The following is a 17,954-nucleotide window of genomic DNA, read 5'->3' on the forward strand; positions in this document are numbered from 1 at the left end:
GTTCAGTCTTCTGAGTAGATTCAGAACTGTCTTTTGGAGCAAGAGAAGTTTCAGCCAATGCTTTGGGTTCACAAACTGGTAGTATTTCAGCTGTCCATTCCCTTAAAATAGTTTATTGGGCTTTTCACCAAGTAGAGCAACGATTATTGCACTGGCCTTGATGTGCTTCAATCCAAGATGTAACAGCGCGATACGGATGTTAATAATGAGTAAGTACCCTGCTGGCTATAGCCTGAATGAAGCACGATTTGAATAGTTTTTGTTAAAAGATATTTTCAGTAGCCGTGTCAACTCTTTGTACCAGCGCAGTGGAAAGTAAACAGATACTCTTAGACTCGTGTGATTTGCTGAGTAGATTTGAAGGCAACAAAATCGACGCACATCTTGATTAAGTCCAAAAAATATAGGTCACCTCCTTTTCTACCATCAGGATGTGGGTTTTGGATGTGAAGACTTTTTTTTTGGCAACATTATGGTAAACATTAAGCAGGTGTTTATGAAAACCTGTGCTAAGGTCAGTGAAAAAACCAGCACAACTTGTAAAATATGTTGTGTATTTCACTGCCATCCATCATGAAGGTTTTTCAGACAGAATCGGAAGAGGTTCTCTTTCCTTTGTAAAGCAGAGGTTCTCTCTCCTTCATCACTCAGGTGTATAGGGGGAAAAAGTTAATGGTTGGATGACAAATGTGATTTTAAATCCTTCATCACAGAAAACAATTTCTGAGGTGAAAGCCGGGTTTGCCCAAAGTTACCATGGTTACTGAAATGGGGGGGGGGGGGGGAAGGATGAACCCTGGAGGCATTTAAAGGAGACATATGTGTTCATCTTTGTCAACATGATGGTTGTACAAATTAAATAGTTAGTTCTACTTGGAATGAAATCCAGGTGACCTTTTGCCCTTCAGAGTTGCTCAGAACTGAGGTTTTCCTCACCAAATGTGCTGTTTGGACGCGGCGGAGCCTTTCACACTCTTCGGCAAGATCCCTGCTAGGTGGGCTTTTCTGGGAGGACCTTTAATACCTCAAGCTGCTTTATAAAAAAAGTGACATTAATAGAAAAAGGTGAAAGAATAGAAAATAATAGAGTATAAAAAAATAACAGAAGAATTGCTATAAACAATAGTCTCTTACCTCCCTCAATCATATTTTCTACGCATACTTAGTTTATCTTTCTCTAAAGTAAAGCTTTTCATGGATGTGGAAGTACCAACCCAAGCATGCTAGGAGTTTGCAATTTGGTTAGCTGGCAGGCTTAAAGACAGACGTATTTTAAAGAAATTTCTATGCAATTATGTTTCCACAATTTAGAGAACAGCTGTAATCGCTGTTCCTTTTCTTTGGGAAGTGCAGAAGCTGCTACTTCATGGGAGCTGGCAGCATGTATCAGCCAAACCTGCAAAGGGAAAGCCTGGCCCATTCCTTAAATTTTACACCATGCAAGACAGGATTCCTGCATGAAGAAGCAGGGCTGCATTTCTGCTATAGGATCTAGCCAACCCCTTTAGGAGGAGAAGATTAGGGCTTGCCCCACCTATTAATGAGCCAATTTAAGGGCAGTGGGTCCATTTTGGCCCACCTGCAAGCTATTAAAAGCTTAAGAACTGGCTCCACAGTTCCTGGACTGACAAGCTGTCATTCCTGGTAATGGGATTCCTAAGGTCAGCTGGCAAGGAGCAGACCCCAGCGAGAGGTGCTTGTGGCAAGTGGTTATTAGCCTAATGGTTTCCTGGAGCATTGCAGATGCAGGCAAGTAAATGCAAGTGGACACCAAGGAATAGGCTTGCCTCCGAACTGGGAAAATGGAAGGCAGAAACTGTTGGTATACTTACCTCTGACTCCACAGAATGGAGCAGCTCTGCTGCGAGGCACTGGGAGTGCTTCACCCATCTGGGCACCATGTGGGCAAGTGTGATGCTAAGGTATCTTTCTCTTCTGTTAATTCCTTCACCTCTGCTGATTTTCCATAGAATCAAGGCATCTTTCAAGCTTAAAGATGTCTGCCTTTTCACTGGGGTGTGTGTGTTTGTGTGAAAACAGCAACATAGAAAGTGAGTTTTTTCTAGAGTAGCTTACAGTCCTTTAATGAAAATCTTGGCTTTGGGGGAAAAAAAACCATCTCTTCCCATATGTCATAGAGGAAGACTTGTACCCTAACCTGGGAACCAGCTATCTGTGATAGCAAATATGCGTGAGACTGTTGTTCAGTAAATTTCATTTTTGCTTCAAAGAATACAAAAAATGGTGTTCTTCCACTTAATGATTCAGAAAGTGTACTGATGAGTGAGCTCATGAGCCTGAGAGGAGGATAGAGGAGATTTCCAAGTGGAATTGAACTGGCCAGACAAAATAGGCGAAAGGCTGTCCCTCACTTTGATAACATTACTTATTTCTGTGTTAGAAAAAGCAATCATTTCTGTGATTCCTTTGTAGTACATTTCACTCAGGGAAAGAGCTGTAAAGCCTAGTTTTGTGTTGTTTACCTTGGTCTGATTTGATTAATTTTTCTCTAGACTAGAAGATCAAAAGAAAATTAGCTTGTCCAAATCACTTCAGCCTGGTGCCAGTAGGTTTTGTACGTTCATAAGTGACTTTATTTATCCAGTGCCCTCTGCATTGTCATAGATGCATTATTTTATGCCCAGCAATCTATAATGTTTATGTTAGTTGACTGTTTTCTTGATTGAAGTCACTTATTGGCATGACTGACCATACTTTGTAGACTTCTGGTTGCCCATAGGCCTTATACACATGGGTCAATTAATTTGACTGTTTCAAAGTTGTCAACCTAATGAAGCTACGGAGATATTTAATATCGGTCACCTGGTAAGCATGCTTTAAACATACTCTCCTGTTGTTGAAATACTATGACAGTACAGTGGCCACATTTTAAAAATCTCTTGAGCATTGAAGGTTATGCAATTTGAATGAAAATTACTGGATTTTTCTAGACTATAAAAATTTACTGCTTTTAACACTTTGATTTCCTCAAAGTTTTACTGAGCTATTGTATTTTTATTGCCTTTGCTTTTCAATTTAGGTTGTACTGCTGGCTGATTTTTTGGGGACTCTATGGTAGTTCTAATTAATCCCTTCCACTTCATTTCTGAGTCTGTCAGCAGTACTCCCCCACACCTCTCACCCCATTACATGCGTTTTTGAATCCATGAAGAACAGGTTAATGTGAATCAGGAAAGTCAAGATGAAGGACACTGAAAATTACAAGGGTGTTTGCCAGGTGATGCTGAGGGAGGAATAGTTTGCTGAACTTGGGACCATGGCAAGTTTCCCGAGAACTCATGTGAATTGCAGGCATTGTACTTTAAGCAATCTGCTGTAGGCCTTATTACAGTTCTTTTTCCCCCCTTTCTTTTTCTTTAAAACTTCCTAAATCTCTTCTCTCAGCCTTTTCCTTTTGTGCTTGCCTCCTGTCAGCGTGTGCCCGAGAGCAGTGCTCAGCGGTGCAGGCAGGATGGTGACACCGCAGGTGGCTTCGCTGCGGCACTGCTGAACCCTCGCGGGCTAACGGCTCAGCTGAGCCTCTGCATTCAGCTGCCAGGTTATTCTGCTTTCCATCATCCTAAAGGTTTGGGCTTTACCTCGTTCCTCTGGTACAACATTGACTTAGATAACCAGGTCAGCTGAGGAAGAGCCTGGCGTGAACTGTATTTTAATACTGAGAATACCATTAGACGTATCTCTTCTCATTCAGTCTTCCTTCTTTTTTGCCTTTTCCTTTAGGAATCAAACCCATTTTGGGGAATATCTCTCTGAAGACATCTATCCATTTTTTTGTGCTTTTATGAGAAGCCTGTATCCCTGCGCTCCAAGTGGCTGTCTTCCCATCTCTTTCCTCACTGTGTAGTGCCACCATTGTTGCGCTCCCTGAGGCTGCCGTTCACGTTGCTAGCTTCAGGGAGCTGATTGCCATCTGTCTGAGCTAGGGCGTAGGGATTCCTCCCATGGAGGAACGGAGAAAAGTTCTACCTGTATTCGCATGGGCTGACTTGCCTACCACTTGTTCCTTTCTTTCTCAGTTGATTATAGAAGCAACCTGGATAGCTGCCTTAGGACAAGGTATCTGTTTTGGCGGGCTCAAGTAAGGAATATGGTCTCTTCTTGGGTTCTGCTCAGAACCGTTAATAGTAAATCAGCTACTGGGAGATGTAGTAACAAGATGGTTGCAGAAAGTTCTAGGTACTTGCATCTCTTCTGTAGTGAAAGTCTGCATCCTCTGCTTGGCAGCCTAAGAAGCGCCAGAGTCTTGCTGTGCAGCACCTGGTGGGGTCGAGCAGAGCGGTGTGGGAGCGCACAGGCTGCGTGAAGCAGCCAGACCTCCAAGGGAAGGGACCAAGCGGGCTTTGGCACATGTGGCCCTATGCAAAGCACAGGGAAGTTGAATGGATCCTTACTCATTTAAGGACTGGAGACATCCAGCTTTTCTTCTGCCCACACGGGTCTGTAGAGCTGGTCGCAGTGTGCACCCCTGGGGTCGGAGCCTCCAGCCCTCAGGCGCCCCAGTTCTCATCGCTCTGTTGTGCGACCTGTGAATTGCTTCAGCGACGACTCCATCCCAGAAGGGCAGGCAGCGTGGCTTGGGATCTGGGAACGTTTCATTAGTGCGTCTGGATTTCTGACGCCCGAATGCCATTTTGTTTTCCAAATGTAAATAGACTTTTTCTTCTATATCGTCGCTAAAGTGATTAGCAGTTAGATCTTTCATTGGATAGTGAGGTAGGAAAAGTGATACTTCAATGTTCTGATTTTTCTTTATGAAAGAGTCTTTCTAGATGTTGAAGGTAAAAACAAAGTTTGAAATCACTGACCTGTTTGATCTTTAAGAATCAGGAGGTAGGCTAATACACTTTTAAGGCCCTTGACCCTCAAATCCTCCCCTGTAGCACTCAGGGGTGAGGGGCGGCATGGGTGCAGTGCCGGTGGGTGGGTGGGTGGGTAGGTATGTGTCATTCACACAATACATACTGTGTGTACATTTGCATCTAGAAATATATATCTGGGTGTGCACATACATATCTGTGTATAAATGTATTCATCTCCCCCTCCCCACCAGTATAGTGGGAATACATAGGAAAAAGTTATATATAGAGTTTTGAGAAAGTGATCTGAAAAAATTGGAAAGGCTAACTAGCTATAGATTCACTCTTGTTTATAAATTACTGGATTATTTTTTTTTTAAAGTGAGAGAACTCAACATTCCATTAGCACATTGCCAGTAATCTCTCATGGATTTTAATCAAGAATAATATCCTTCTTGCTTAGCTCAGTCCTTCTATACAGTGCATGATCTTTTTTCTCCTATGAGGTGATTGAAAATGCTCATACAAATAGCAGAATTTTACATTAAATTCTCGAGGTATCATTGAGGCTCTGTTGCATTTCTGTACATTCCAGTTGCTCTTATCCATATTAATTGCTGCTGGATTTTCCACAGATCTGCTCAATTTACAGTGTTTTTACCGAAAGGGAAAGGAAGATGTAGTGTCACAATGTGGTGTGTGCTAAAACCCCAGGAGGAAATCTGTACAATAACCTTTACAGCATCACATACTCCATTTTGGAAACATAGATGTGGAAAAACTTAAAAACTGTTGATCCTTTATTCCCTGCCCCCTTTTACCACAGAAAATATGATATATGTATTTCAAACTGTATAGTGTGAGCATTATAATCTTTGCTTTAATGTCTTGCCTCCTTCTTTCTACCATTCAGTATTGTTGGGGCTTTATCCAAATACAAATCTCAATTTGCAACATTTTGTTTTTTTTTGCAAAATTGCAAAGTCCTGTTCTTGACTAGCCCAGCCATAGCACCTGAGCCCAGATTCTGGAAGCAGTGGCTAGGAAAGCTGCCCTCCTTTCCCCACCCCGCCAAGCACATACCTTCAGCACTGTGTGTGCGACAGCTGTGGGGAGCAGTGCTAAGGTACGTACTGGCATGAGATGCGACAGAGGCTGCCGGGATGCCTATCACCTGGCCGCGCAGGCGGGGAGGGCATGCGCCCTGGTGGATACCAGCCTGTGCAGATGTGATAAGCACGAGGAGGCCCAAGCTGCTTTTGGGAAACAGAATAGTGACACGGAGGAGGAAACAGGATTCCCCCAGGGCCTCGTACTCTGTGAGTGGTGGGAATTGTGAATCTCCTCGGATGGGAGGGAGTTATTCATGATAAAGGCTATTACACTGTGCAAGACGATGATGCAGTTGCTGAAACAGAACACCACCAAGCTATTTCCTATCTTATCAGGGTGTATTAATAATGCAGCAGTAATAATAGAAGTACAAATTAAAAATAACTGGATAGGCAGATAAGCAGAGTTCTTAAGATTAAGGGGATCGGGAATTGCTTCAAACAGTTAATTGCGGAGCTGCACATAGGGGAAAATTTGCCTTTGCTGTTTTGCCTTTCTTATTTTCTTATTCACAGTCTTATCTCTGTGAGCATTATTTTTAGGGCTTTTACATAGACACTAATAGGCACAATATTTCCTCAAGATTTCAGGCTGTTCTTTATCTCCAAAGAAATGATGTATCTTTTGCTGATCCGTCTAATTCAGTAGGGACTAATAATGCTGAATAAGAAGAGTATCCTGATTATTAGCCTTCCTCTACATAAACCTCTTATCATCTTCTCCTCCCACTCCCAGCCCACAATATAAAGGCAGACAAGACATTACAAGCGCCAAATATTCAGGCTTCAGGATGAATTGATGCAGACTCTTCCCTGGAGGCTTGTAAGCTCCTTCCAGATTGCAGTGGCATGAAATCCACAGCAACCCCAAGTCTCTTGAGGTGCAATAGCTAGGCTGGGCAAAGAGAAACGTATCCAGTTCTCCGGCACTGGGTGACTGTGCTCCCCCCAATCCTTTCTTGCACCGCCCGTGTTGGTCAGTCACTGACCTGGCAGGGCTTTCCCTGATTTGGGGGCTCTGTATGATTCCTTTAAATAGAATTAAAATAATGACTCAGAACTACACTTTGGTCCCCTGCTGTGTACCAAAATGTGCCTTAGTTAGGGCATGAGACTGCTGTCGCTTTGATTTCAAGTTCTATTTGCTAAGCAATAGTCAGGATGCTCAAACTCTGCTCCCAGTGAAAGAGCTTGTGCCACATGCAGCTATTTCACACAGCTCCATCCAAGCAACCCTGGCCCCCTGAGAGATAAGGCTATCAAGAGATGCCCATTTGATTGAACACCTGATACACTGATAGAGCAGAAGCTTAGCAAAGAGCTGCAGCACAACTATTACTCCACCGTTTTTCTGGAAAGCAACATCGTTTGTGAAACCAGCAGTATGGGAGTTCAGTGTCCAAGACTGTAAATCATGTGTCATCCTTCTTTGAATATGGGTTTAGCAGTCCAAAAAGCTTCTCCATGTAATATTGTTAATACTGAAGAATTCAATCTACTGTACAGAATGGTTCATCACAGTTGGCTGCCACAGGAATATCCTCTGTAATTTGTCAGATTAAAAGGGTGGAGAAAGCTGTTGCTTAAATATTGGTTTCTTCAGTGACAGGAGAAGAAGAAAGCCCTTTGGAGGGGAGGGGATGTGAGAGGACAAACAACGGTACCATCTGATCCAAAGATCACACTGATCCTGGACTTTTTGTGCATGTTATTAGTATCGTAAGTGTTAATGATGGTTAATCTACTGTAACGGAGTAGTACCCTGTTGGCTGGTCACTCTTCATCATTCAGGTTGTACATCCAGTAACGTAAATGGTGTAGATGAGAGCATCAGGCATGAATTCACCAGCTTCACGCTCAAGGTGAAGCGGTGACAGTAGGTAAACTACACTGGCCAAATGAGAAGTGGGCAGGCTCCATTCACCTGTGCTTACCCTTGACAAAAGCAGCACGGGGAACACTTTCATCTCATGAACCAGTGACTGAAATGTTCTGAGCGCATGAATTCATGTGGATGGTGGAACTTTCAGGATTCATAGGCGTTTTTACAGAACCTGCCAACAAACCGAATATCCGTGATACTTGTAGCCCATGGTAATAGCTGCTGTCATGCTATTAAGCCTACCAATCCAAATCCAGAATCTCTTCCTTTTGTTTCCTCCCCAGAAATGCTTCACAATGTTTTACATTCCTCTATCCATGTCTCTGAGGTGCATATTATTGTCCCTAACTGCCACCCATGTCTCTTACCTCAGTTTTGCACCTCTGTTAGCTGGGTTACTCTTCTCACCATCGCTGCACCCTCAGGTGGCCTCTCCCCTGAACCTGCAACCCTTCTACCTGTGCCTGGTCTGGTCTGAGCACTGCATCTTAAATACCATCATTTCTTCTCATTCAGGAAGGCTTTATTTTTATTTTTTTCCTCTGATGTGATTTAAATACACATCATAAAATGGTTTGCTTTTATGTTGCATCTAAAGGGAGACAAAGGGGAAAAAACATGCAATCAGTTACCAATAACTAGAAGTTAAAAGTACAAAAACTGAAACTGCTTTTCTCATATGTCTGGGTCTCCCTTCACTCAGTTCTCCAGCAATAATCACAAAATAGCAATTAATGAGACAATCCTTGTGTTCAGGCATTGTTGACACCCACTGGCTCTCAGGGCTAGGCTATGGGGATTTGGTCAGGGGGCTAAGCAGACCCGCAGAGTACCATGGCGGCAGGCTATTCATATTTTCTTGCAGATTTCCCAGTTACTGTCTAGACAGAAAATATACAAGGTGGGTGCCTGCCCTGCATTTATTTCCCCCCTCCCTCATTTTTTCAAGGAAGGTTTCTAAGAGCTGAAAATACCTTCGAGGCTCTAGTTTTCGTAGGAAGCCTTTTGCGTCCCAGTGGAGTTTTTGTGGGTTTTTTTCTGGGTTTCTTTTGGTGTGTTACACAACGATTTCTGTCAGTCTCTCTTACTGGGTAGTCCTAGAGCATATGGAAACAAGACAGGGAGGATTTGTCCTAGGTAGCAAGTGAGTCTAAAATCCCAGACTCTCAACAAAGCTCAATTTCCTTTCACTGTAAGTTACACTTACCTCTATCTCTCTCAGCTGCCCTCCCACTTCTGTTTAATTTGCTCCCTCATAGTCAGATTATTTCCCCCCCCCCTTTATTCTTAGCTTCTTTTACTACTGTGGGATACAAGAGTATTTTCCAAATTCTCTGCCCCACCCCACCCCCCCACCCCCAAAATCTTTTAAAAATACACTAGTAAGAAAACATGTCCATTACTTAGTCCAGGATCAAATGACCTTACAAGACAAAGCAAAGCTGTGGTAACGTGCTCTCACCCTCCCTCACTCCTGACACCTTAATCCTACAGCACTGCTGCCCACCCAAACCTCTCTATTGTCTCCTTGGAGGAGTGTTAGCATCTTCCTCCCAGCTGGCAGAGGCAAAATGCCCACAGCCTTACGCTGTGACGTGCTTACTTGTTTTGAAGTAAAGATTCAGTCCAATTTTTATGGTGGTTCAAAGTCCAGCTGGTAACAAACTCCAGCTGTGGATAGTTAAAGGCTGGTTGATTTTGATGCTTTCTGTAGAGGGACCTTTCGTACCTTGTAACAAGCTACATTTTAGCAAATTGTGGAAATGCAACAAATAACTAAGATCTGAATCAGAAGCTGAATTGAGTATTTGGCATGTAAATGTTACCATCTGAAGTGGATTTCTTTAGAATTAATTATTAAAACAAGCTTCTGAATGGGAAGCAAAAGGTTGTAAGTCTCTGTAGGAATGACTGCTTTCTGAAAAAAATAGGAACCAAATTCAGCTACAAGTCTCAGAAGCAGAAGGCAAATCTGGATTAAAATGTTTGTTTTGTGAATGCTGTGTGTTCCTGCTGCTGGGATTTTTAAGAATGGAAAGGAATTGTACCTGGCTTTTGCCTGGCTGTGCAAGCCTTGGGGGGTGTTTGCAGATCTGCTGCCCTCATACCCGTCACGTAACACCACACGTAAGAGCAACTTACGTGTGGTAAGTGGAGCCCAAGGGTTATTTGGGACAGCAGTCACCCCAAAGGGGCAGGGGCCCCTCCAGCAACTGCCTTTTCCTGGGTGGACACATGCAGGAATTCTGGATTCTTACATATATGTTATGCTGGAGAAATCAATTTTTCAAAAAGACCACAGAAGCCTGGTTCATTTGTTTAGTTGGTACTATATCCCCAAACAGAGGCAGAACGGGGAGATACTGTCTTAAAAGGAGAGCTTTAGGACCTGGTATTTTCAAAATCCAGACAGCTAGAGATCCAGAGCAGTGAAGGGAAGGCTGTTGGTGGTCTCTCAGTGAATAGACAAAAAGATCAGGAAAACCAGTCTGTGAATTAGCATTAGCAGTCCTGACTGAGAGCCCAGGATTAAATGGGCACAGGCACCAAACAATCTTCTTGCCCCTGGAAATGGCTCTAGTCAAACAGAGCTGAGCTATGTTAATGGGTAAACCGAGCTGGATACGGTTTATGCAGTACCTGGTCTGTTTCAAGAACAAAATTGTCAACATGGCATCTTCTGCGGTTTTTAATTCACTTCATTTACCAACGAAAAAAAATGATGAAAATAAATCTTGGTTTATGCACATTGGGCAGATTGTCCCAGCAGTCATGCCTTCGGTTCACATCCCGGCCTGTGCATGCAGGAGTCAAAGAAAAACATGTCTGTCATGCGGTGGTGCCTTTTAATTTAAGCAAACCAAATAGCTGCCAGAGACCACATCAAGTTCAAGAGTACAGGGGAGGAGGAGAAAGGATGAGGAGGATTAGAGACTGGCAAGGAGAGCTTCATATTAAGTGAGATGTTAATTTGCATTTGCTGCTATTTAGTTGAGCTTGAAAGTAAAGGCTGTTGCAACACCACAGTGTAAAAATGCTTTTGCTTGTGCTTTTTTCCTCAATTAAGAAGCCAATTTGTCTGTGCTGTACTGATCTTACAGATAAGACAGGTAAGGAAAGAAGTGAACCTTCCTTTCAATACAGACTGGAAAAAACCCAGTGTTACTCCTAGCTCCATCTAGACATGCCTTTGTCATCATGGTTCAGATCTGGTCCCTTTGAAGAATTTCTTTTGAGTATATGTTAAAAATGTCACAAAAGAATGAAGGGAGGAAAGTAAGAATGAATTGGAAATTCTTAGACCTTACCTGGCTCAGAACTTTGCTTTCACAGAAAGTACACAAGGTGGTAGATAAATCATTATCACAGATTAAACAAAAATTTTTATGTTGTTGTGTAAATGTCTTTATTTTATCAGTTATGCTCATCTGACCCTTATACTTGTGGATCTGTAAGGATGTCACTTGCAATTCATGGATTTTCTTTCCTTTGAATTACCAGGCAGCGCAAGCAGATGAGACAATACTAAAAAACTTAACTGTTAATAGAAAGTAATGTCATTTAGTATAAATCAGATACAGAACCCAGTTTAGAGATTAAAGCAGAGTAATGTGATTATGAAGAGTCCTTTGGAAAAAATTCTTCCTTTTCTCTTGTCCATAGGGTTTTTTTTTTCCTCTTTAAAAATAATTGTAGTTAATACAGCTGATGAGGTGCAGAAGGGAATACAGGCTAAGCAGAGGAGACTGACAGGAGTGGCATCAAAAGTGTAAATGAAGGTGTGTGAGGGCCAGTGTGCTGGGCTCATCTTCTTCCCTTTGTTGTTGTTTTCAGCTACTCCATATCACAAATACTCTATTTTTTATTTTGGTTGGCTGTAGAAAGGATACAAGGATGCTTCTGATGTATTTGCATTGATTCTGCTTTAAGCCACTGAATATTGTTCTCGGAGGACCTGCATTGCTATGTGCTGCTGACAGACCCAGAGAAATAACTTCCAACTGAGAAATAAGGTGCTCCTGTGGACCAGCCTTTCGGACTAGTGTCTGCAGTCAGAAAGGCTAACCCTCCACATGATGGACATGAATGGCTGACTGGCCTCTTTGCCTGCTCTCTCAGAAGGCTTGTTCTCGCAGGACCAACAGGGCTGGGAGGCCCGGAGTACCTGCAAACAGAAGGGAACCAAATGTCCTGTGAGGACTGCTGCTTGTTATACCCAAACAAGAGACGTGATCACCTCCTGGTGAAGTGAAATACAGCACTATCTTCTTTCCATTCCATTTCTGATAGAGCAGTTTCGTCTGTGGCCGCTGCAGCCTCTTGCCCTCTAGTTTTCTTGCTTTTTATCTTTTCTATTTCTGTTGTTAACTGACAGCAGCTGCCAAAACCGTATCCCACTGCATTTCTTACATACTTTATAATAGCTGCACAACAAGTATATAGTCTGTGATGTGCTGGTCTTCAGATCTGTGTCTCTTTGTATATATTTTGTGGTGGTGAAGGCTCTCATTCTAATTGCTTACAGTCTCATAAGCAGAAATGGTCTCTGCAGTGAAATGAAGAGGCAGGGCATCATTACCGCAATGGGTGACAGATCTGAAAGGATTTATGATCTAATTTCACTTCATTAATGACTGTGATATTTAACTCTTCCAGCCTGCCCTTTTACTAGCTGTGTCTAGTTTTCTGGACTGCAGTACCACTCTCACTTTGTGGACTACAGCCTGCCCCTCATTGCCTTATGTCTTTTTGCTTCCAGGAATACGGTCCATCCGCATTGTCTTCCTTAGCACCACTTTTTCATCCTCCCACATTTATCTCGGGGCTGTCTTCCATGTTGTCTCCCTTTTCTTGGAATCTATCTTTTCCTCTTCCACCAGCCTGTACCTTCACTCCCACCCACCTTCCCCCAGCTCTCCCGCTGACCTTACTCTGTTCTAAAAGGGGGGGAAGATGCCTGAGCCACAGCAGAAGACGATGATCGAGTAGATCAGGGCAGAGGTCTGTGAGAGCAGCTCTGCTGACTGGTGCTTATTTACATCTCCTAAAGATCTGATGCCTAAAACCTTAGGAACTTGCACCTAATTCATCATGTCTTATTTTCTTTATAGATAGAAGAAGTAGACGAGTACTCAGTTTCACGTTGCTCACGTGCAGAGGTACACAAAAGAACTCTTAATTGGTCCAGATGCCATTACTGCAATATCAGATGTCTGTATTGGCTGATATTTGAGAGATCGCTTGCTAGAAACAGCATTTTAACAGACTTCCCAGAGACAGAAGCTTGACATTCTTTCCCCTCTTGTTCAGCTAAGGCTGCTGCTAGCTCTGGGTGGGCCAGAGCTGGGCTGCCAGCTCCCCCATACCCTTCCTTCCCAACCTCTCTCCGCTGCCTTCTTTCTAATGTGAAGATCTGCTACAAGTTCTCCCATAATGCTTTTTATTTCTGCTGATGCCATGAGCTCTATTGTACCTTTAGGAAGTATTTATATGTTATGAATTATGTTTTACTCCCATGCTGGCTTTTCTTTTCGTAAACAAGCCTTACAAGAATCTCTGCATTGGGCAGTTACATATAAATTTGATCCTTTTGTTTTGCTCACAGAGAGGATAAGGTAAATGATGGATTGCATTAATAAAAAAAAAAGGGAATGGCTGTATGTAAACTGGTCCCTTACGGTATAATATCCCTCTCTTCAGACCTGTATCAACAATGTGTTGAACAAGGCATTCATTTAGAAAAGAGAAAAAATATCACCTAGCCTGAAAGTTCAAGCCTAGAGTTAGTACAGCGTGAGGGTTAGTGAAGCATACAGGCACTGCTTTGTCTAAACAGTGTGCCGAGGAGAAAAAGGCCAGAAATGACCCACCTGGAATGTGGAAACTTTGGGACCATAAATGAAGAACCCGATTTTCCCTTTAACAAAGAGTGTGTTTAGAGGTATGCTCATTATTTATTAGTATGTTCACCCAGAAAGCAACACAAAAGCTGAATAGGCTGTTCTGGCTTATGCACACAGTGGGACATGACAGGGTTCTCATGCTTTTCTGTTGAAAGAACTGTAGATGTTGTGTCAGGATGCATGCTAGTAATCCTAGAGAATAATCCAGGCAAATCCTGGCCTCTCCCAGCCCACCCCTCTGTCAAGAGAACTGTTGTCATGTGGAATTAAACTACTCCTGAAATGACTTACCATGGCTGTTACATCATGTTCCTATTTGCAACTCTCCGGAGGTTATCAGCACAGTTAATTCATGTGTCATGGATATTCTTGAAGTTAACATCACAAATCAAAGTATATTTATAATATTGGTTTAGAAGGTAGATATTTAGAAATGTGTATTTATTAAAAAAAGAAAACCTTCATCGTTCAGCCAAAAAAGTAACGCTGGGTTTTCTGTCATTAAACTGACAGGATGTTATAGCTGCTGTAAATAACAGTGACTGCTAAAATCTTTTGGCCTCCCCAGTGTACAAATCAACTATACACGGATTAACTAGTTTCCTCTGATGTGGTTTGAACTAATCCAATATCCTCTGATAACAGGAGAAGGCCTTTAATTACACCATTTTGCTTTCTCTTCTGTGTGTGCTGTGGCTTCTCAGAAAAAACTCTCACTTTATGGAGTTCAAAGTCAAGTAAACTTTAAAAATCTGTTACCTGAGTGACGCCTGGGGACATCCGTGCCGGGCTTTTGCTGGGATGCTGGGGCTGGATGCATGTGCCTTGTGGCTTGGGTGAGAAGAGGTTGGGACATCACCAGAAACAAGATGGACAGATTCCTCCTCCCCCTTTGGTCTGTGGCTGGGTGGTACTGTGCCACATCCTCAGTCCCCCACGTGCTTCACTTCGTATGAGAGCAATGTGAGGGATAACAGGGGCTCCAGGCGGCTCCTGCCCTTCCTTTTGTTCTCAGTCGCAGGAGCTGAGCAGCCGCAGGGCTGCCCTTGGCGTGCTTTCGGTGGCCCTGCCAGCAGCCCTTGCTTTTGCCTGAGATTTTTTGGAGTGGCGCATGCTCCTGCAGCATTTCCTTCACTCGTGGCATGCCTTTGTCACAGGGATCCCATCTGGGGCTGGGAAAACAGATTTCCTAGATATGCTGCTCTACCTTGGGAGCCCGTCACACTGCGGGTGTTGCATGAATATTGTATTCAGCAGCTCAGTGACTTTGTCATGCTGCTGCAGAGAAATACAGAAACCAAGCCATTCTCAGGCTGACAGGCAGACAGGCTGCCAGCAGCCATCTGAGATGAATGGTTTCGTTTTCATGTTTTAACAAAAAGCAAGATGAAAGTTGACATTAGTAGAAGACAGGTTCTTTGGCAATCTCTGCACTTTCACCCTTCCCTAGTTGTCATTATGGTCTTCAACCAGTAACCACTTTGCTTTCTGGTAGTCACCTCTGCTTTCTTCTGCCCCTTTTGGTCATCAGAATTATAGCAAAATGATTAGGGGTGGGAGAGAAAGAGATGGAGAGAGAGAAGAGGCTGAACAGGAGAAGCAACAGTAAGTTACTTCACTGGAATACGGGCGGGCTGGTGGCTGAATGGCTTCACTGAAATTTTCTTGTAACAAAACTGAAAACTGCCCATCAACAAGGGTGCCTGAAATACCTCTCAGGTCTTCCTGAGGACGGGGAAGTGTTTAGCATCTAATAGCTAATATATTCTCAAGAACCTCAGAAGATGACTGTTACGTAGCTTGTGTTTGGGCCTGTTAGGATTTTCGTGTTTGTGATTAGCTGAAGCCTTCAAAGATTGGTGTTCCTGGAAAACCAGGCTTACTCCTATTTAGCGATTCTATAGGTTTTCCCCACTTTGGGAGAATCAACAGCTGGTCAGGGAGCACCTTCACATGGCTGCAGTGCTGGAGATGTGCCAAACAATTTTGATGGGGTTTAAGGTTGAAGCAAGGTTGTCAAGTCTCACGTGAGACATGAAACTGGCTGCAGCTGAACCTCGTTCCAAGCTCCCCTGTGCCCAAGGGTGCATCTCCTAGTTTTGAAGGCTGGTGAAGCCTCCTTTGTACCTTCTGACCTGTCAAGTGCTGCGCTAACAGGCTGTGCCTAGTGTGCTTCAAGGAGCAGGAGAGGTGAGGCTGGAGCAGTACTAGTTGCTCACACTAGCCCTGGGGCTCTTGCACCACGCGGATGGATGTGCAGCTGTCCCGTGCACACAACGTGCTGGTGTGTGTCTCGGCACATGGAGTTTCATGCACTGGAACAGGCAGATGATGAATCTAACCAGACATCTGGTTTTGACTCCCTCAACAGACATTTTACACCTTCAAGAAGTACGTTATACCCATGTGGGTTTTCTCTTGGCTACCTCAGCGTGCACTTATGGTCCTTCACCGCATAAACCAGCCTTCCACGTCAGTTGTGAACTTGGCTCTGGGGCAGAGCAGTAATGATTTGAGCAGCTGGGAATCAGAGAAAGGAGGAAGAGTGAGAAGGGGAAGTGACATTTCTGCCTTAATGAACACAGGCATTTTAAAGACTTTACTGGGGAGAAAAATATTTATTTGATACACAGTATTTTTGCAGTGTAAATTATCATCTCTGATGAACTTATCCTAAAAAATGACCTCTCTTTTTTTTTTTTTCTTTCCTTCAGTTTTAAAATACATTTGGATCTTTCGAGAAGGCTGTGTGTAAAAGTGAAACTCACAGCTTGGTGGAGAGAACATTGATTTTAACATGTCGTATAGACACATGCAGGCACAGACAGGAGCCAAGTCACTGAAATTGTCTGTAACAAATGGATAAGATCCAGAAAAGTCTATGTAATTAGATTAGCCTTTGGCCTGGCAAACACTTAATAAAGTTCCTTTAATACAATGTGAGAGAGCTAGTAAAATAAAGAGAAATTTATCATGGCCTGAAGTTGGGAAAAAAATAAAGCAAGCCTATTACTTTTTAATTTCAAGGCAATGAATCCACTGGCTAAATGTATTTATCGGTTGGTCACAACAGGAGTGTTAAACAAGGAATGCTCAACCAACAGTCTCCATATTTTTTTAAAGCAGTGTTTTAAAAATCCTTACAGTGCTCAGATAAGATAGGTTTCCATTCCATCATGCACTGAAAAACTGAGCATTAGTGGCAGTTATTGTTGTTTTTATCTTTGCCATCAGTTTGTTCAGGGTTATTTCAATGATCTTCTCTTCTAAATCAGACTGGAAAAATAGATGACATATAGGACCAGGTTATGGACTGTGTCCAAATGACCGGAGAAAAGAGTCTGAGCTGTGACAAAACACATGGGTGAGAGAGCAGGAGCTTTGGCAGAGCACAGCAAGGACCCATCTCTGTTCCTGTTCCTCTAAAGGCACCAGGAATTTTATCACTGGCTTCAGTGGCAGCCTAATTAGGTCTCTGAAGGCTTTTGAAAAATCCCCCTTGACATCTGATGGCTGTTCCCTGCGGTGTCAGTGGAAAGGTATGCATCTTTTGTCAGTGCAGAAGATGGCTCCACGTGGAACTCCCCCCCCCCCCCCCACACACACACAAATTAATGTTATAGCACTTCTTTTGTCAGCCTGTGGCTGAAGAGCAGCCTTGTCCATGAAATACAGCGTGAGTTTGTTATGGACGCAGACGAACGGTGCAGTAGGTTAATGCAATACTCTATCTCTAGGCATCTGGGTTCACACCCTTGCTCAGACCTTGTGTAAAGATGAGTTTGTAGTCTCAGCAGACTCTTTAGCACACCTCATTCACAGCACTTCTGCGTGTTTTGGCGGTTTTCCATCTCTGGCCAGAAAAGGCTTAGGACTGGAATAGCAGTAGAGCTTTTCCAGGTGAGAAATGAAGAGCGCTGATAGAGAACTGCAAGGAAACTGTTCAGACTGTGTCTGCCGCGGATGAACAGAAATACCACCAACCCCGTGCAACATTTTCAGTGCTTGTTTGGACACTTTCACGGTGCCATTTGTTCCAGGCTGTTACAGTTCTGCACATTTATGCCCTCCCTGTGTGTCTGAATGGTGAGGTCCTACAAGAGGTCCTCTGACTACTTAACACTTAGTAATTGAAGGAGCAATTTTGAAATTTGAGGGTGTATTAAGCAGTGCCTTACTTTAAAAAAAATAAATATACAATTCCATAGAATGTAGCAGGATAGAGTAGTATTCAGCTTGA

At 43.2% G+C, this 17,954-nt stretch overlaps 1 protein-coding gene across 1 annotated transcript in view; it reads left to right on the top strand.

Annotated features, from left to right (window-relative positions):
- The first annotated feature begins 5,955 nt into the window (after positions 1–5,955).
- LOC121090657 (kinesin-like protein KIF26B) overlaps positions 5,956–17,954 on the top strand; it is a 91,458-nt gene continuing 79,459 nt past the window's right edge. Inside the window, exons 1-2 of the mRNA XM_040599383.1 lie at positions 5,956–6,136; positions 7,721–7,791. Of these exons, the coding sequence (XP_040455317.1) occupies positions 5,956–6,136; positions 7,721–7,791 (252 nt within the window). The remainder of the gene's footprint in view (positions 6,137–7,720; positions 7,792–17,954) is intronic.

The sequence above is a fragment of the Falco naumanni genome, chromosome 6, assembly GCF_017639655.2.
Source record: "Falco naumanni isolate bFalNau1 chromosome 6, bFalNau1.pat, whole genome shotgun sequence".
In the NCBI taxonomy this organism is placed as follows: Eukaryota; Metazoa; Chordata; class Aves; order Falconiformes; family Falconidae; genus Falco; species Falco naumanni.